This window comes from Melanerpes formicivorus, unplaced genomic scaffold, assembly GCF_026170545.1.
Source record: "Melanerpes formicivorus ecotype bairdi unplaced genomic scaffold, bMelFor1.0.p_v2 SCAF_26, whole genome shotgun sequence".
Lineage (NCBI taxonomy): Eukaryota > Metazoa > Chordata > Aves > Piciformes > Picidae > Melanerpes > Melanerpes formicivorus.
This window is the reverse complement of record NW_027142378.1, coordinates 2,068,193-2,088,310: the sequence shown is the minus strand read 5'-3', so window position 1 is coordinate 2,088,310 and position 20,118 is coordinate 2,068,193. Positions and strand designations below refer to the sequence as shown.

Genomic DNA, 20,118 nt, shown 5'->3' with positions numbered 1-20,118 from the left:
TCTGGCAACTTTCATCTGGATGTGTTCCTGTGTGGCCGGCCCTGGGTGATCCTGCTCTGGCAGGGGGGTTGGACTCACTGATCTCTGGAGGTCTCCTCCAACCCCTAACCTTTATGAGTCAATGAAAAGCTCATCTTCTAATGTGATATCAATTTATTAGTACTGGTACATCAGCACTGTTCTGCATTTGATTAACAACCACCTCAGTGGCTCCACCCACCTGAAGTTTTCACTTTAGCATGGAGTGAGTGAGAGGAACATGAGAAGCCAGAGACCACTGAAACCAAACCATCTGCCTACCAGGTTTACCCTTTACTGGAATTCTATATCCCCTACCCAAGTTCCTCTGAAAGCCAAGCAAAACTAACCAATGCTCCTCAAAGATTCATCCTTCCTCCAATAAGCTGAAGTGATAAAATAGAAAATAATAAATGTTAGATTTCTCTCACTCCATAAGAAGTGGAAAAAATAAGAGAAAAGAGTCTTGCTGTTGTCTTTCTTGAATGTTTTCCTCTCCAGCTGCTAACAGTCAAGCCACAGCTATCGGCCACCACGTGAATTCTTTTTCACTGCCTTCAATAATAAACTCTTTTTGAAAGAAGAACATAAAATGCCACTAATAAAAGCTAGGAAAAATCATAGAACTGTAAGGGTTGGAAGGGATCTCAAGGATCATCCAGTTCCAAGCCCCCTGCCATGGGCAGGGACACCTCACGCTACAGCAGGTTGCCCAGAGCCACATCCAGCCTGGCTTTAAAAACCTGGAGGAGGAAGTTCTTCCCTATGAGAGTGGTGAAGCCCTGGAATGGGTTGTCCAGGGAGGTGGTTGAGGCCCTGTCCCTGGAGGTGTTTAAGCCCAGGCTGGATGAGGCTCTGGCCAGCCTGATGTAGTGTGGGGTGTCCCTGCCCATGGCAGGGGAGTTGGAACTAGATGATCCTTGTGGTCCCTTTCAACCCTAACTGATACTATCATAACACTGGGAAGGGTCCACCCCCCCAAAATAAAACCCAACCCCGGAGCACTCTGTGTGAGGTCAATTTCTTTAGTCACTTTTCCTTCAATAGGTAATGCTGAAGGTATTTCAACCTCCAAGACAGGGATTACCTGGACTTTGCAGAAGCACAGCATAAAACCCAAGTGTTTACAGTACCCAGTGCTTCAGAAAAGCTTAGGCTCTATCTAGTTGTCTAGAACATTAAGGTCTTATTTCCTGAATCATTCTCCCCACCACAAATTCACTTTGCTCTGTGCCTGGATGCCTCAGGTTCTTCTCCTCTCCCTCTCCCTCTCCCTCTCCCCTGGCCTCATGCTACCCACAGCCCCTCAGTGCTCTGCCCAGGGGAAGTCCCGAGGGCTGGGTGTAATTTTCACCGGGCAAGCTGGAGCCAGACCTCTTGCAACAGAGAATACTCCACCTGCAGACTCGGGATACATTTACTTCCCTCCTCACCCCAGGAACACTGTGTACAGAAACCACAGCCCCATGGCTGGGGGCACATCTCAACCAAGAAGCTCTGGGATCATCCTCTCTCTCCCCTGAGCGTGGGGAACTTGAAACTACATTCCTAACTGCTTCTTGCTGTTTCCTTGGCCCCCTGCAAACTGAAATCCATCCAATCCCACTATGCCTCATTCTCTCTCCCCTTCCTCATGATTTTTCAAGTAGTCTCTGCCTTTCATCCCACCCTCTGTCAGGACAGGATGCTGCCTAATTTCACTTCTCCACTGAGTACCTACTGCTCTGTTGCTGCTCAGAGGCAGGCGGGTAATTGCACTGGGGAAAATGAAAAGGGAAATTGAAAGGGGGGAAAAAAAGGGGGGGGGGGAAGGGGAAAGGGAAAGAGAGGAGAGGTTTGGTTTGGTGGGGAGGAGAGGTGAGGTTCGGAGAGGTTCAGAGAGGAGAGGTTCAGAGAGGAGAGGTTTGGAGAGGTTCAGAAAGGAGAGGTTCGGAGAGGAGAGGAGAGGTTCGGAGAGGAGAGGAGAGGTTCGGAGAGGAGAGGAGAGGAGAGGTTCAGAGAGGAGAGGAGAGGTTCAGAGAGGAGAGGTTCAGAGAGGAGAGGTTCAGAGAGGAGAGGAGAGGTTCGGAGAGGAGAGGAGAGGTTCGGAGAGGAGAGGAGAGGTTCGGAGAGGAGAGGTTCGGAGAGGAGAGGTTCGGAGAGGAGAGGTTCGGAGAGGAGAGGTTCGGAGAGGAGAGGAGAGGTTCGGAGAGGAGAGGAGAGGTTCGGAGAGGAGAGGTTCGGAGAGGTTCGGAGAGGAGAGGAGAGGAGAGGAGAGGAGAGGAGAGGAGAGGAGAGGAGAGGAGAGGAGAGGAGAGGAGAGGAGAGGAGAGGAGGGGAGAGGGGGGGGAAGATGAATAAAGAAAAGGAAAAAGGGGAGAAGGGGGGGAAAAGGGGGAAAGGGGAAAAAGGGGGAAGGGGGACAAAAAGGGGGGAAAGCAGGGAAAGGGAAAAGGGGGAAAAGGGAAAAGGGGGAAAAGGAAAAATGGGGGATGGGCAAAAAGATAAAAAGAGGGGGAGGGGAAAAAAGAAGGGAGGTAAAGGGTAGGTGTGGGGGGTGGTAGAAAGGGGGAAAAGAGGAAAAAGGAAAAAAGATCCTCTCTCTTCAATCCTGCCAGTAGTAATGAGAGCCAGCACAGTCAGTGTCCCTGGGGGAAGGTTAGGGTAGCACTGGTGTCACACTAGAGAAGTTCTTTGGTTTCTGAATATTTGTGTACAAAGAGCAGAGTTTTCAGCACCAGCACCTCACCAGTTGAGTAAAAGATATTCAGAGGCCACTTTCTGCTTATGTCCTTCCAGACTCCAGAACAAACCCACACCTGAATCCAAATGCTTCTCAAAGAAAACAGGGTTACAGATAAAAGTACCAGAAGCCAGAGCTGTGTGTCTCACTCTGCCACTCCTTGAGGACACTGCTCTGTTTCAGCTCATTAGCAGCACTGAGCCTGAGCTCTGTCTCTTAAAGCCTCAGAGTGCAAGCAGGATCTCACTTACTTGGTGTCCCTGATGAGAGGTGCGCTTCCCAGTTTGAAACAGACTTTTTCCCCTCCACAAGAGGTTTGCCTCAGAGCAAAGCTTTCTGCCAGGTCAAAGCCTGTGAAACACCAAACAAGCCTTTAGTTTCTTTAATGGAATTTCTGTTAATGGAGGTAAAAACTGAGTTCATAGAATCATAGAATCAAGCAGGTTGGAAAAGACCTCAAAGATCATCAAGTCCAACTTATTACCTAATACCTAACACCTCCTGGCAACTAAACCATGGCTCCAAGTGCCATATCCAGGCCTTTCTTGAACACCTCCAGGGATGTGGACTCCACCACCTCCCTGGGCAGCACATTCCAATGGCCAATTACTCTTTCTGAGAAGAACTTTCTCCTCACCTTGAGCCTAAACTTCCCCTCGTGCATCTTGAGACTCTGTCTTCTCATTCACTCTTTCTGGGAAGAACTTTTTCCTCACCTCCAGCCTAAACTTCCCCTGGCACAGATTGAGACTGTGTCCTCTTGCCCTGGTGCTGGTTGCTTGGGAGAAGAGACCAGCCCCCACCTGGCTACAACCAGCATGCTGGCTGATACAACCAGCATGTGGCTGAAGTGTGGCTACAGACTGGCCATACTTCAAAGCAGAGAACATTTCAATACTCATTGACAGGGAGACTCCTCAGTTGAAAACTCACTCACTAGATGGCTTTGCAAGCCAAGAGATGCATTTGCTATTTCCTTTCCTATCTGAACTGAGAACAACAAAGGATGTTGGGGGAAAGCAACAGAAATGAGCAGGGCTGCAGACCTTGAACCAATACTTTCCAAGATTTTAGTCCTACCTGCCTAAAAATAAACCAAACAGCTTTTGGAGCATGAGGGTGGCACTCTGGAGTCATAGATTCATAGCATGGTTTGAGTTGCAAGGTATCCCTGTCCATGCCTCAGGGGGATTGGAGCAGATGATCTTTAAGGTCCTTTCCAACCTAAACCATTCTATGAATCTATGGAAGGGAGCTTAAAAATCATCCACTTCCAACCCCCCTGTCATGGGCAGGGACATCTCCTACTAGACCAAGTAGCTCAAGGACTCATCCAACCTGGCCTTGAACACCTCCAGGGAAGGGGGATCCTCCCCAGGCAACCTCCCCACCCTCACTCTAAAGAATTTCTTCCTAATCTGCAGTCTAAATCTGCCCTCCTCAAGCTTCAATCCATTCCCCCTCATTCTGTCACTACAAGCCATTGTCAAAAGCCCTTCCCCAGCTTTCGTGTACTCCACTTCAGGTGCTGCCAGCTTCAGTCCCCTATGATTACATTCACTACTAACCACTAATTTAGATATCCATAAGAACAGTCATTTACCTGGAACACCAGCACTGCCTCTCTTCATTTGTTTGAGATGATGGACAACAGTTTTCATTAAAGGACACACAGCACCTTCAAGAGAACAGAGTTTGGTACCTACTGTAAAATTCTATCAGACAAAAATGACTCAGGACAGTCAGGACAGTGGTAGCAATGTTAACAGTTCCTTTTTGTGTCTTTAGGATGTGAAACCCAGCAATAAAGCAAATAACCTCTCACTAAGAGCCATGATGTTTCAGATTTCATCCTCCGTTTCTAATACTGTAAGCAGATACAAATGTCACCACATTTTAATCAGAGACTCACAGAATGGTAGGGATTTGAAGGCACCCACAGAGACCCACAAATCAAACACCCCTGCCAAGGCAAGTTCACCTAGAGAAGGTCACACAGCAACACATCCAAGTGGGTTTTGAATGTCTCCAGAGATGGTGACTCCACAACCCTTCTGGGCATCCTGTCCCAGTGCTCCAGCACCCTTAAAGAAGTTCCTCCTCATGTTTAGATGGAAATTCTTATGTTCAAGTTCATTTCTGAACAACATAACCAGAAGAAAACCAGTAAATTCCTACCATGTTCTTCCCAGAAACAATACTTTGGGGGTGCTGGTGGAGGAGAAGCTCAACATGAGCCAGCAGCAAGCACTTGCAGCCCAGAGAGCCAAGCAGAGCCTGGGCTATGTCAAGAGAAGCATAACCAGCAGAGTGAGGGAGGTGATTCTCCCCCTCTGCTCCGCTCTGCTGAGATCACACCTGGAGCACTGTGTCCAGTTCTGGAGCCTCTGTTCCAGGAAGGATCTGGAGGTGCTGGAGGTGTCCAGAGAAGGGCCATGAGGATGATCAGAGGGCTGGAGCTGCTCTGCTATGAGGACAGACTGAGGGAATTTGGGCTGTTCAGTCTGGAGAAGAGAAGGCTCCGAGGAGACCTAATTGTGGCTTTCCAGTATCTGAAGGGGGCTACAAGAAAGCTGGGGAGGGACTTTTGAGGGTGTCAGGGAGTGATAGGACTGGGGGGGATGGAACAAAGCTAGAGGAGAGGAGATTTAGATTGGATGTTAGGAAGAAGTTGTTCCCCACGAGGGTGATGAGACACTGGCACAGGTTGCCCAGGGAGGTGGTGGAAGCCTCATCCCTGGAGGTTTTTGCAGCCAGGTTGGATGTGGCTGTGAGCAACCTGCTGTAGTGTGAGGTGTCCCTGCCCATGGCAGGGGGTTTGGAACTGGCTGATCCTTGAGGTCCCTTCCAACCCTAACAATTGTATGATTCTGTACTCTTAAGGTGGCTTTTGTATTTCTGGCTGTATTACTAGAAAATCTCCTTTCCCCCCCTTAATGAACATGACAAAAAAATGAAGTAGAACTGCTTGATTACCATGACAATAATCTATTGTTCCTTCAGTGAAGCTCTTTTCCTTCAGTGAATCTATTGTTCCTTCGGTGACCACCAATTTGCAAGTGTGGATTAAGAAGGCTAATCCCATCAGAAACAATGGAAGCAATATTTTAGGGTTGTTTTTTGATATGGCTGGAAATTAAAACAGCTTTACAGGGGATTAAGTCTGATTTAAGTAACCAAGCAGAAATGGTTTGATGTCTGGAATATGGTAAATTCTAATGTGAAATCTAACTGAAGCCTTAGATCAAATACTGGGTCTTTAATATGCAAAATCTTACTTGCAAATACAACAACAAAAAAAGGGCTTTCTCCTCTTTATTTCTTTCTATCTCCACAGGAATACACACTTTTAAGAAGCAAAGAGAGAGGAAATGTCACTTCCTTTGCAAACAGCGCTGCTAAACCCCCATAAAAACTTCCAATGGAAGATGCAGTGCTACAGGCTGGGGGCAGAGTGGCTGAGAGCTGCCAAACAGACAGGGACCTGAGGGTACTGATTGACAGCTGGTTGAACATGAGCCATCAATGTGCCCAGGTGGCCAAGAAGGTCAATGGCATCCTGGCCTGCATCAGAAATAGTGTGGCCAGCAGGAGCAGGGAAGTCATTGTGCCCCTGTATTCAGCACTGGTTAGGCCACACCTTGAGTCCTGTGTCCAGTTCTGGGCCCCAGGTTGCCCAGGGAGGTTGTGGAAGCCTCATCCCTGGAGGTTTTGAAGGCCAGGCTGGATGTGGCTGTGAGCAGCCTGATGTAGTGTTAGATGTCCCTGGCCATGGCAGAAGGGTTGGAACTGGCTGATCCTTGAGGTCCCTTCCAACCCTGACAATTCCATGATTCTGTATGTCATATATATTACCTATTAGAGAAAGTGTATGAAAAATGAGATTTAAACTGTGCATTAAACATACTGAAACTTCCCTTTTCCCAGGAAACCCAAACAAGCCACAAAACAAAAGAGCAATCCAACAAACACAGCAGGACTGTGGAGAATATTCCCACTGAAATCTCTGCAACTGAAATGAACTCTTTCCTCATTCTTGGTTTGCAGGGAGTTTTACCTCCCTCGAAAAGCATCCACTGCAATTCCATACCAACATAGCAACTTCAAGACACCATTTGATACACACACAGAGTGGGGCAGAAGCAGGCTCACCTTAGATACCCTTTAATCTGCAAACCTCAGCCTCTAAGCACTGAACACAGATCATTGAGTGACAGAATTTTATCTACAGCCACCCTAAAATGATCACAGTATCACAGTATCACAGTATCACAGTATCACTTAGGTTGGAAAGGACCTCGAGGATCATCGAGTCCAACCTATCAACACAGACCCCATGACTAGACCATGGCACCAAGTGCCACGTCCAATCTCCTCTTGAACGCCTCCAGGGACGGTGACTCCTCCACCTCCCTGGGCAACCCGTTCCAATGCCGAATGACTCGCTTGGTGAAGAACTTCCTCCTCACCTCGAGTCTAAACCTCCCCTGGCGCAGCTTGAGACTGTGTCCCCTTGTTCTGGTGCTGGTTGCCTGGGAGAAGAGGCCAACCCCTTCCTGGCTACAACCACCCTTCAGGTAGTTGTAGAGGGCAATGAGGTCACCCCTGAGCCTCCTCTTCTCCAGGCTAAACAATCCCAGCTCCCTCAGCCTCTCCTCATAGGGCTTGTGTTCAAGGCCTCTCCCCAGCCTTGTTGCCCTTCTCTGGACATGCTCAAGTGTTTCGATGTCCTGCTTAGGGGAGTCTTACACAAGTAGACTGAGTCACCATCCCTGCAGGTGTTCAAAAAGGGCCTGGACATGCCACTTGAAGCCATGGTTTAGTAGTCATGAGATCTTGGGTGACAGGTTGGACTTGATGATCTTTGAGGTCTTTTGAAACCTTATTGATTCTATGATTCTATGACAAGAAGGATGTTGGCATAAAGAAAGCCTGATGTGGATGACGCCAAAATTACATCTCACAAATACACTTGAGGAATGGGTTTTCTCAGAATGATAGAATGTTAGAGGTTGGAAGAGACCTCCAGAGATCAGTGAGTCCAACCCCCCTGCCAGATCAGGGTCACCCAGGGCAGGTCACACAGGAACACATCCAGGTGGGGTTTGAAAGCCTCCAGAGAAGACTCCACAACCTCTTTGGGTAGCCTTCTCTAGGGCTCTGTCACCTTCACAGTAGTGGAGTTTCTCCTCATGTTGAGGAGATCTACATGTCTTCTAACCCCTAGCAAAGGTTTGTTAATATAGATATATTAATGTAGATATAGATATATACTTACACATAGTTATACAGTTATATAGATATATACTTATATGTATCACAGCATCACCAAGGTTGGAAGAGACCTCAAAGATCATCAAGTCCAACCTGGCACCACAGACCTCATGACTAGACCATGGCACCAAGTGCCACGTCCAATCCCCTCTTGAACACCTCCAGGGATGGGGACTCCACCACCTGCCTGGGCAGCACATTCCAATGGCTAATGATTCTCTCAGTGAAGAACTTTCTCCTCACCTTGAGCCTAAACTTCCCCTGGCACATCTTGAGACTGTGTCCTCTTGTTCTGGTGCTGGTTGCTAGAGAGAAGAGACCAACCCCTACCTGGATGCAACCACCCTTCAGGTAGTTGTAGAGAGCAATGAGGTCTCCCCTGAGCCTTCTCTTCTCCAGGCTAAACAATCCCAGCTCCCTCAGCCTCTCCTCATAGGGCTTGTGCTCAAGACCTCTCACCAGCCTCGTTGCCCTTCTTTGGACACGTTACATAGTTATATAGATATATAGATCAATATATAGATAGATAGATACATAGATAAAGTCTAAAGGTTCAATTACTTTTTAATAGAATCACAGAATTGGTTAGGCTGGCAAAGATCTTCAAGATCATCAAGTCCAACTGTTATCTAACTGTGCCAAGTCTGATGCTAAACCATGTTCCTAATCTAGGCATCTGCATGTCTCATGTCAAGGGGTGATGATTCCAAACCTCCCTGGAAAGCCTGTTCCAGAGTTTGCAAGGCCTCTCAGTGAAGAAATGTTTCCAAATGTCCAACCTAAAGCTCCCCTGGCACAGCTTGGGGCCACTTCCTATCATCCTGCCACTTGTTTCTGGAAAGAAGATACCACCCCCCACCTGTTCGAACCTCGTTTCAGAGAGTTACAGAGAGCAATGAGGTCTCCCCTCAGCCTCCTCTTCTCCACACTAAACACCCCCAAGTCCCTCAGCTGCTCCTCACCAAGCCTGTTCTCCAGACCCTTCACCTGCTTTGTTGCCCATCTCTGGACCTGCTCTAGCACTTAATGTCCCTATAGTGAGGGCCCAGAACTGGATACAGTCCTCAAGGCATGGCCTCAGCAGTGCTGAGCACAGGGGCACAACCGCTGCCCTGCTCCTGCTGGCCACGCTCTCGCTGATCCAGGCCAGGATGCTGGTGGCCTTGTTGGCTGCCTGGGCAGACTGCTGGCTCATGTTCAGCTGGCTGTCAGCCAACAGCCCTGGGGCCCTTTTCTCCTTATAGGGTTTGTATTTATTGCATGAGCAGCCAGATGTTGCCTATCACTGATTTTACCTTGAGCTGCTGCAGTAAGCTCTGGTGAACCTGGGACACAACGGTGGCTGGGATTTTTTTCAGCATTAACTTACACGAGGGCTGGGTGATGAAAAATTGGGAAGCTGTAGCTGATTCCCACCAGCCACTTCCTTACAAGTTCAAATAAAGGCTTCAGACTTAATTTTTGTGATATTCAAATCACAGCAACGATTCCTCACATGTCACAGAACTGGACTGTGGACTTATTTTTATTGGTGGCATAACATTCACAGCATAGCCAGGCCATTTCAGTGTTCCTTTTACAGTTGTATGCCATAGCCTCAGAAGAACTGAAAGGATTAGGTTGGACTTGATGATCTCTGAGGTCTTTTCACAGCATAGCCAGGCCATTTCAGTGTTCCTTTTACAGTTGTATGCCATAACCTCAGAAGAACTGAAAGGATTAGGTTGGACTTGATGATCTCTGAGGTCTTTTCACAGCATAGCCAGGCCACTTAAGTGTTCCTTTTACAGTTGTATGCCATAACCTCAGAAGAACTGAAAGGATTAGGTTGGACTTGATGATCTCTGAGGTCTTTTCACAGCATAGCCAAGCCATTTAAGTGTTTCTTTTACAGTTGTATCCCATAACCTCAGAAGAACTGAAAGGATTAGGTTGGACTTGACGATCTCTGAGGTCTTTTCCAGCCTGGTTGATTCTATGATATTATGATTCCATGATTTTATGATTCCATGATCACTATGAATCTTCTATCCCATGCTGCTGATGCTCTCCTTGAGCCCAGTGTTATTCTTTTTACCAGAGAGTTAAGGCAAGACTTGAAAATGTTAACCCCAAAACCTTTCCATGCCAAGACTGACAACTTTCATTGGTATAGGTTGATAAATATTCTTTCTACAGTTATAGAACCACAGAAGGTTAGGGGTTGGAAGGGACCTCCAAAGCTCCTCCAGTCCAACCCCCCTGCCAGAGCAGGATCACCTAGAGCAGATCACACAGGAACACAGCCAGGTGGGTTTTGAATATCTCCAGAGAGGGAGACTCCACAACCCCTCTGGGCAGCCTGTTCCAGTGTTCTCTAACCCTCACAGAGAATAATTTTTTCCTCCTATTTCCATGGAACTTCCTATGCCTCAGCTTCCACCACTGCCCTTTGTGCTGGCATTGGGCATCACCCAGCAGAGCCTGGCTCCAGCCTCTGGGCACTCACCCTGCACATATTTGTAAACATTAATGAGTTTGTACAGTCAAAAAGTTAAGTCCTCAAAGGTCTTTAGTACTGCTGCCAGATCATTAAATTTTCTTTGGCTTGAGACAAAACATTCAGCGTCTGGAGACATGAATTTGAAGGTCTACATGAAGACACTCAGGAAAGAAAAAGACAGTCTCCCTAGTCTCAGGTGATAGAAGGAGAGTAAATGTGCTGAAATTGTGCCAGAGGAGGCTTAGGTTGGAGATGAGGAAAATTTTCTCTAGTGAAAGAGTGGCTGAAAGAGGCTGCCCAGGAAGGTGGTGGAGTCACCATGCCTGGAAGTGTTCGAGAAACCTGTGGCCATGGCCACAGGCACTGTAGGATGTGGTTTAATGGCCATGATGGGTTAATGGTTGGACTGGATGATCTTAGAGGGCTTTTCCAACCAAAATGATTCTGTGATTACATGACATGTAATTACAAGTGAAGAAATCCAAGGGTGGCAACATTGCAATGCTAACAACAGTTTGTGAATCCAACCTTGCATATTCATGCTACCAAGAATGTGATCCCATTGCATGAGTTGCTCTGGAGCCATTATCTTGATTTTGTGATGTACTGAGCTGCTCTAACACATGGAAACCAAAAAGCTGAACTGATTTGCATACTTGAAAACCCTCACTCTGTGTGGCTTAAAGTGCCTATCTAAAATCATGGTCTGGAGCCAAAACACATTCCATGTCAAAAGGCAATGGAAATTCACCATGCTTGACAGTCCCAAGACTTTGTTTATACAACATTCTTCATGGGTTGGCAAGGGTCTTGGTGATTGTAAAAGAAAGTCGAACAAGCCCCCGTGAAAGAAGGGCATGGAGCTGCTGGAGCAGGTCCAGAGAAGGGATATGAAAATGATCAGGGGGTTGGAACACCTCTGCTATGAGGACAGGCTGAGGGAGCTGGGGGCATTCAGCCTGGAGAAGAGGAGGCTCCAGGGGAACCTAATAGCAGGCTGCCTGTACCTGAAGGGAGCCTACAGGAAAGAAGGAGAGAGACTGTTTGCAAAGGCCTGCAGTGACAGGACGAGGGGCAATGGCCTCAAACTACAGAGGAGCAGATTTAGATTGGATATCAGGACCAATTTCTTTACTATGAGGGTGGTGGAACACTGCAACAGGTTGCCCAGGGAGGTGTCTGAGGCTCCATCTTGGAGATATTCAGGGTGAGATTTAACAGGGCTCAGGACAGCTTGATTTAGTTGAAGATGTCCCTGCTGACTGTAGGGAGGTCAGACTGGATGACCTTTGGATGTCCCTTCTGGCCTGGACCATTCTTTGATTCTACATGCACACAAGTTACTCCTTTGTCTTGCACAAGAGATTTCCTTCCCCTAACATACTTCTTCCCCTTGTTTCCCCTTTCAATTAACTTTAATTTACATTTTTCCTGCATTTGAAGGTCAATCAAGTAGGACTCAAGTAGATCAGGTGAGAAACTTCAGGATGCTGAGGAGAAAGCTCTTCCCAGAGAGAGTTGTTAGCCATTGGAATGTGCGGCCCAGGGAGGTGGTGGAGTCCCCATCCCTGGAGGTGTTCAAGAGGGGATTGGATGTGGCACTTGGTGCCATGGTTTAGTAGTCATGAGGTGTTGGGTGGCAGGCTGGACTTAATTATCTTTGAGGTCTCTTCCAACCTTATTGGTTCTATGATTCTATGATGTAGATACAATAATCCATGTGTGTTGCTGGCAAAGCTTTTATTTTAGAATCATAGAATGGTAGGTGTTGGAAAGAACCTCTGATAAAGCAGGATCACCTAGGTGAGAAGTAAAAGTGAGAAGCAAATGCTATGTGCATGCTGTTGAAGGAAGAAACTGGAAAGGATTCCCTAAGCAGGTCCTGAAGGACAGATGCTGACCGAAACCAGACTGAGACAGGAGAGAACAAAGACCCCAGAAAGTGCCACTTGATGGAACAAAGATAGGAAAAAGGGAATAGGGGAGGAAAGAGGGAAGTGGGTAGATGTTTTTCTCTTCTTGAACTGAGCACACTTCTAGTTTGTAACATATTCCTCTGCATGCAATCTATCAAACAAGAAGGAGGCAACTTTGAAACACAGAGAATTTGGTTCAGCTGAACAAAAGGCTTGCAGCCATGTCTGGAGCCCTTTCTGCTGCACTGTCCATCCTTTCTCAAGTCCTGCTTTCTGGCCTGTAACTTGTATTTCTTTTTTGAGCAGTAACCATCCCCTCAATCTCTGGAAGAGTCTCTTTCCTGTTACTAACTTGAGGCTTCACTCTGAGCTTATTCCCTGCTGTCAGCGTAGCTGCTCAAGCTGGCAGCTCTCTACTTGTTATTCCTCACCATCTGCCTGTATCACCTCAAACTGCAGAAGCTTCTCTCAATTGCACACCATCACTTTTTTCTCAGGAGAGGTTCAATCTCTCCTCTTCTTTCCAGTGGTTTAATTTGACCCATATTTGATCCATTGGTGGCAATCAGCTGAAGGAAAAGTGCAGTGTCTTTGCTAGTTGCAACAAAGTAGACACGAAGTTGTAGCAGAATGTAATGTACATCCCAGACACTCTGTTAGAGGTCCAATCTATCTGTCACATCTTCTCTGACTGATCCACCTCATACTACGACATCTTTTCATTAGAAAGAAGGGGGGGAAAGGAATATAATAAGAAAAGAGGTAATACTTCCTAGCATTTTCTTTTAATGTTTTGTTCAAGTTCCCATTGGACATTAGAGGAAATTTCTTAACTGCAAGGGTTCTCAAAGACTGCAACAGGCTGCCCAGGGGCATGGTTGAATCCCCATCCCTAGAGGTGTTTCAAAGAGGCAGAGATGTGATACTGAGGGCCATGGTTTAGCACCAGCTTTGGTAGAGTTAAGAGCATGGTTGGACTTGGTGATCTTAAAAGGCTTTTCCAAATTTAAACCATTCCATGAGTTATTCATTTATGTTAGTAGGGAACCTTCTGTACTCTTGCCCTTTCATGGCCTCAAGTTGCACCAGAGGAGGTTTTGGTTAGGCATTAGTAAAAAGCTCTTCACTGAAAGGGTTATCAAGCATTGGAACAGGCTGCCCAGGGAAGTGGTGGAGTCACCATCCCTGGAGATGTTTGGATGAAGAGTTTAGAGACATGGTCTGAGAGTTGCATACAGGGAGGTGTTAGGTTATGGCTGGACTCACTCACAGAATATTAGGAGTTGGAAGGGACCTCTGGAAATCATCCAGTCCAACCCCCCTGCCAAACCAGGATCACCTAAGGCAGGTCACATAGGAACACACCCAGGTTGGTTTTGAAAGTCTCCAGAGAAGGAGACTCCACAACCTCTCCGGCAGCCTGCTCCACTGCACTGTCACCCACACCTCCCCATGTTGAGGTGGAAGGTCCTGTGTTCTAGCTGTCATCTTAAGCTCTTTGCCAAGAAGGTGATTCTATGACTCCATGACTTTTAAAACTTCCCTTCTACAACCCACCAGCTAACAACAACAGAGTAGACAATGTCTTGCTTCTTTCAAACAGCAGAAGACAATGGCTGCACAGCTAGGATGCAGGCTCCCTCCCTCACAGGGGTTAACAAGAATACATCATCAGACCACTTAGCTTTGCTGCCCTCAAAATTTTCCTGGGTTCAGCTTCTTCACAAGCAGCTGGAAGGGTCCATGCCCAGGAGAAGCAGCTGAACCAGTGAAGGGGTGTTCTACACCTTAAATATCATGCTGACTATATAAAGGGGGAAGCTGATACGGGCAGCAGGTTTTGGTTCAGGCTGTAAAGCTTTGTGTGCATCAGGTGAGGGTGTCACATTTTATTCTGCTCATTTTAAGTCTCACCAAACCATGCCTGTATCAGTCCCTCCTAGACAGAAGAAACACAGAAGAAAATCAGTTTCTCTCACAAGGGATGATGATGAACCAGAACCATCATGAGAACAAGAGGAAGATCCAGAGGTAATCACATGATCCCTCAACCACATCCCTGGGCAACCTGTTGCAGTATTTCACCACTCTCACTGTGCAGAACTTCCCCCTGATGTCCAACCTAAATCTGCCCTGCTCCAGTTTCAAACCATTGCCCCTCATCCTATCCCCACAGGCCCTCCTGAACAGTCCCTCCCCAGCCTGCCTGTAGGTGCCCTGCAGATATTGAAATGCAGCTCTATGGTCATAACAGAGCCTTCTCTTCTCCAGGCCAAACAGCCCCAACTATCTCAGTCTGTCCCCACAGCAGAGGTTCTCCAGCCCTCTGGTCATCTTTGTGGCCCTCCTTTGGACCCACTGCAGCAGGTCCATGCCTCTGTTGCATTGAGGGCCAGGTGGACACAGCACTGCAGGTGAGGTTCCACCAGAGCAGAGTGGCAGGATCGCCTCTCTCCATCTGGTCACATTTCTAGTGATGCAGCCCAGGCTGCTGTTGATCTTCTGGGCTGCAAGTGCTCCATTGCTGGCTAATGCCCAGATTCTCATCCACCAGAAATCCAAAGATCTTTCCTACAGGGCTGCTCTCAACCTTATTATCCCCCCAGCCTGGATTGATGTGAAGGATTGATGTCCCTGCTCACTACAGAGGGGTTGTACAAGGTGACTTTTCAGAGTCCCTTCCAACCCGGTGCAATCTGTAATTCCATGATCTTACTTCTGATCCTCCTGAAGGATAACAGCATGTCTGATGGCAGGAAAGGAGAGCTGGAACGACTGCTGTATGGACTGCAGCTGGGCTTCTTTGCTCCTAACCTCCCCAAATAATTGCCTGGCTAACGAGCCGCCTCCTCTGCCGCATGCAGGGCTGCCTATAAATAAACTCTTTCCAGGCTAAAGTCACAAGCAGGCAGTGCTAGAAGGTGCCTGAGAAGAAAGGCAGAGACAACACCAAAGGTACCACAGCCTGCAACCCTGTTACAGATGGATAGAATAGAATAGAATAGAATAGAATGGAATGGAATGGAATGGAATGGAATAGAATGGAATAGAATGGAATAGAATGGAATAGAAAATAGAATGGAATGGAATAGAATAGAATAGAATAGAATAGAGAATAGAGAATACAGAATATAATAGAAAATAGAATAGAAAATAGAATATAGAATAGAATAGAATAGAATAGAATAGAATAGAATAGGCCAGACCAGGTTGGAAAAGACCTTTGAGATCATCAAGTCCAACCTATCATCCAATCCATCTTGGTTCCAGCTGTTCTCTCCCCCACCCAAAAAAAAAGAACGTGTCAACACTGAAGATTTTGTTCCCAACAGAGGAGGCTGGGGTAGAAAGGAAGGTTAGTGACCCCAGATACCAGGGTCTGACCTGAAATAAGTTAATGAGGGGCAGCTACATGAGCAGCAGTGTGGGGTTCTGCTGCAGCTGGGCTTAAAACAATGCCAAAAATATGAGGGGAGAAAAAAAAAACCTCTTCTGACTTAAATTCACACTCCTCACGACACATTATTCTTACCTCAGAGCCCACACATTATCCTTATTATTTATTAACTATTTATGGCAGGAATAATGAAAGGATTCTTAACCTAGTTACAGATTTATTTATGTACTTATGTTTTTTTCAGTTTCTTGTGCCTGAGCTCCAAATGTGATTCAAAGCTGATGGATATGTGTACAGCTCCAGATTCAAAGCTGATGGATATGTGTATGGCGCCTGTTACCTGCCATCAGGGTTCCTGGCAAAATAGCACTGCTAAAAATAAATCACATTCTCTAAAAAAAAGAGGGGTGGTGGTGGTGTGAAAAGTCATGAAAAAGAACTCTATTTAAATAGCAGCAAGCCTGTTCCTTTCTAACTGCTGGGGGGAAATGCTAAAAAGTTTGGGTACACACTGAGGCTCAGCTCTTCTAGAGAAGTGACAGTTCCCTGTGACACAGGCACGTGTGGTGTGCCTTTAAGACAGGCTCCTTCCTCGCAGTCTGAAGAGTCCATGTAGAGTTTAAGTGAGAGAGCTAAAGCCTGGACAGTAAGAGAAGGAAGAAAGCAGATAATTAGGAAGCTTTTAAGTTAGAGGAAAACAGAGACTTGTGAAGGTTTTAAGTTAAAGAGAGGAAAACTGAATTGTGAAAGTTTTAAGTTAAAGAGAGGAAAACTGAACTGTGAAGCTTTTAAGTTAAAGAGAGGAAAACAGAGAATTGTGAAGGTTTTGAGTTAAAGAGAGGAAAACAGAACTGTGAAGCTTTTGAGTTAAAGAGAGGAAAATAGAACTGTGAAGCTTTTAAGTTAAGGAGAGGAAAACAGAGAATCATGAAGGTTTTAAAGAGAGGGAAACAGAGAATTGTGAAGGTTTAAAGTTAAAGAGAGGGAAACAGAATTGTGAAGGTTTTAAGTTAGAGAGAGGGAAACAGAATTGTGAAGGTTTTAAGTTAGAGAGAGGAAAATAGAGAATTGTGAAGCTTTTAAGTTAGAGAAAGGAAAACAGAGAATTGTGAAGGTTTTAAAGAGAGGGAAACAGAGAATTGTGAAGGTTTTAAGTTAGAGAAAGGAAAACAGAATTGTGAAGGTTTTAAGTTAGAGAAAGGAAAATAGAGAATTGTGAAGCTTTTAAGTTCAAGAAAGGAAAACAGAATTGTAAAGGTTTTAAGTTAGAGAGAGGGAAACAGAGAATTGTGAAGCTTTTATAGTTAAAGAGAGGAAAACAGAATTGTGCAGGTTTTAAAGAGAGGGAAACAGAATTGTAAAGGTTTTAAGTTAGAGAGAGGGAAACAATTGTGAAGCTTTTATAGTTAAAGAGAGGAAAACAGAATTGTGCAAGTTTTAAAGAGGGGGAAACAGAATTGTAAAGGTTTTAAGTTAAAGAGAAGAAAGCAGGGAATTGAGAATCTTCTAAGTTAAAGAGAAGAAAACAGAATTGTGAAGCTTTTAAGTTAAAGAGAGGAAAACAGAATTGTGAAGCTTTTAAGTTAAAGAGAGGAAAGCAGGGAATTGTGAAGTTTCTAAGCTAAAGAGAAGAAAACAGCGAACTGTGAAACTTAAAGAGAGGAAAACAGAATTGTGAAGCTTTTAAGTTAAAGAGAAGCAAGCAGGGAATTGTAAAGCTTCTAAGCTAACGAGAAGAAAATAGCCAACTGTGAAACTTCTAAGTTAGAAGAAAACAGAGGTGTGAAGTTTGTAAGTTAAACAAGAATCTAAAGAGTAGGGGTCAAGAGAATGATGTTGGGCTCTTTTTCAGCAGTCCTATCACTATAGGACAAGGGGCAACAGGCATAAACTTGAGTACAGGTTTCACTTCAACTCAAGGAAAAACTTTGCTTTGGGGCTGCTGGAGCACTGGAGCAGGCTGCCCAGAGAGCTTGTGGAATCTCCTTCACTGGACACATTGAAAACCCACGCAGATGCATTCCTGTGCAAACTGCTCTGGGCGATCCTGCTTTGGCAGGGGAGTTGGACTCGATGATCGCTGGAGGTCCTCTAATGTGCTGTGATACTGTGAGGGTGCTGGAGCACTGGAGCAGGCTGCCCAGAGAGGTTGTGGAATCTCCTTCACTGGAGACTTTCAAAAGCCCCCTGGATGTGAGCCTGGGAAACCTGCTCTAGGTGATCCTGCTCTCGCAGAGGGTTTGGACTAGATGATCTCCAGAGGTCACTTCCAGCCCCTACCATTCTGTGATTCTGTAGGATTACTACATTCCTTTCCCCTGGCTTTTTAGGTTTTGTAAACCTCTACATCTGTGAATTGTATGACCTGGCCTGGGGTTTAAGTTTGAGCGAGGTTTAGCATAAGCATTAGGCTGTTTAGCTCAAAGCAATCCCTATCTGCTTTCAGAAAGCCAAACGATTTTATGCTAAATCAGAGCCTGCAAAATTTTGTGCATCTTGTTTTGTATGGTGAGTTAAAAAGTAAAGCCCCAAACTCCTAGGAATTACAACTGCTTCCAAGCACGGATCTTTCAAGCGGAGGAAAGAGGCTGCTCTGGAACTGGCTCCAACTTCAGAGTTCTTAAAGAATACATTAAAACAAGAGAAGGAAAGAGTCTTGTTTGCTCACACTGCTTATTTTCCATGTACTGTCCTCGTTTGCTCAGCACTGAGATTTATGCTTTTGGTCTGTGATAGGAAAGAAAAAAATGGAAGTACCTGTCTGGTCACTGACAGCCACGGAAGTAGAAACAGGAAGGAGGAGGAAGACTGCCATACAAAGCCAAACTATGCAGGATCCAATGTACTTCATCTCCCCCTGGACACATGTGAACGATCAGCTACAAATCTGAAACAGAAAATAATCATGCTCAGAACAAGCTCTTCTCATTCTTTCCCCCTCATCCCAGCAGCAAACTACAGGCAAGAATCTCTGCGCTGTGAAAAGGCAGCCGCTAGTCACAGGCAAATCTGCATCATTGAGCTGTTGTTAGGAGCTACAAAAGAAAGAGGTTTAGATCCGTTTAGAAATAGATGACAAATATAGATCCACAGATTCGGGTTGGAAGGGACCCTCAAAAGTCATCTTGTCCAACTCCCCCGCAGTCAGCAGGGACGCTTTCAACTAGATCAGGCTGTCCAGTGCCACATCTGAAATACACTCTTTTAATTCTCCGTTAAGATCAAAAGCAACACCCTAGAAACATCAACTCCGAGATGTTAGCTTGACAGGCACTCATTTTTAATTTCATTAAATTAGCACTGCCTCATTTTCTCTTCTTTTTGTCTCAGGCTTTCAGTTTCAAATCTTTAAACTGTTTGATGTCACCACCCCGCCAGTGACTGCTGAAGCAGCCTCCAAATTACACAAGGACCACACGGAATTTTTTCAGTTTAAGAGAAGGAAAAGTTTCATGCAGAAGAAACCCAAAACACGGGGGTTTTGTTGCCTGCCTGTCAAAATACACAAGTGCCTAGAGCAGCCTATATTGAGTCTGGAGTTTAAATCTCAACAAAAATACTCGCTGGCTTCAACAACATCTCTTTTGTCCTCTAAAGACACTATCAGCTTTGCTTCTGTGCTGCCCGCGACCTACAGATGCATGTGAATTTAATGCCAGGAAAACGACAGATAATCTTCTAATCACGTTTTCTGTAAGCAAACCACACCACATAGCTGAGATAAAATCAGTTATTTTTACAGTTAAATATTGCAAGGTACCTTAATCATCCCCAAAGCTGCTCTACCTCTCGCTTGAGCTGCCAGCAGCCACACCGTCATTAACTTTTGCAGCCTCCCCAACAGCAGCAGCAAAGTGAATGCGCGTCCAAATAACATTATCATTTATTTTCCTGCACCTGCTTTACAAGCAGGCATCAGTAATTCACTGGAGCTGCCTCTCCACAGCAATCATTTTCTGAAGAGCTCTTGCCAGCTAGATGAGGAACCGCTGCCACCCCCTCGTCTCCACCGCACCTCCGGGGTAGCGTCTTCTCCCGCCGGCTCCAGAGCCCTCCGCAGCTCAGGCTGCACCCCGGCAGTTTGATTTCTGAGTTGGATGTGCTGAAGAGAGGGTGTAAAACACGAAGCGGGCCGCTAAGGCAAGCGGGGAGCGGGGCTGGGCGAGGAGCGCCCCTCGCCCGCCTGGCTCCCGGACCCCGCTCCGGGCTCCCACCGCCGCTGTCCCTCCGGAATCTGCCTGCGGGGCCGGGACCTCCTGGTCCCCGGGCAAGGCGAGCGACGGGAGGGAAGGGCCGGCGCCCGCCGCCG

General features: G+C 46.3%; 1 protein-coding gene across 1 annotated transcript in view; it reads right to left on the bottom strand.

The window, feature by feature from the left end:
- COL19A1 (collagen type XIX alpha 1 chain) overlaps nucleotides 1-19,888 on the bottom strand; it is a 226,365-nt gene extending 206,477 nt beyond the window's left edge. Inside the window, exons 1-4 of the mRNA XM_068153439.1 lie at nucleotides 19,570-19,888; nucleotides 18,567-18,696; nucleotides 4,344-4,418; nucleotides 2,992-3,091 (exon numbers count right to left, since the gene is read on the bottom strand). Coding sequence (XP_068009540.1) covers nucleotides 2,992-3,091; nucleotides 4,344-4,418; nucleotides 18,567-18,660 — 269 coding nt within the window. The 5' untranslated portion in view covers nucleotides 18,661-18,696; nucleotides 19,570-19,888. The remainder of the gene's footprint in view (nucleotides 1-2,991; nucleotides 3,092-4,343; nucleotides 4,419-18,566; nucleotides 18,697-19,569) is intronic.
- Nucleotides 19,889-20,118: the final 230 nt, after the last annotated feature.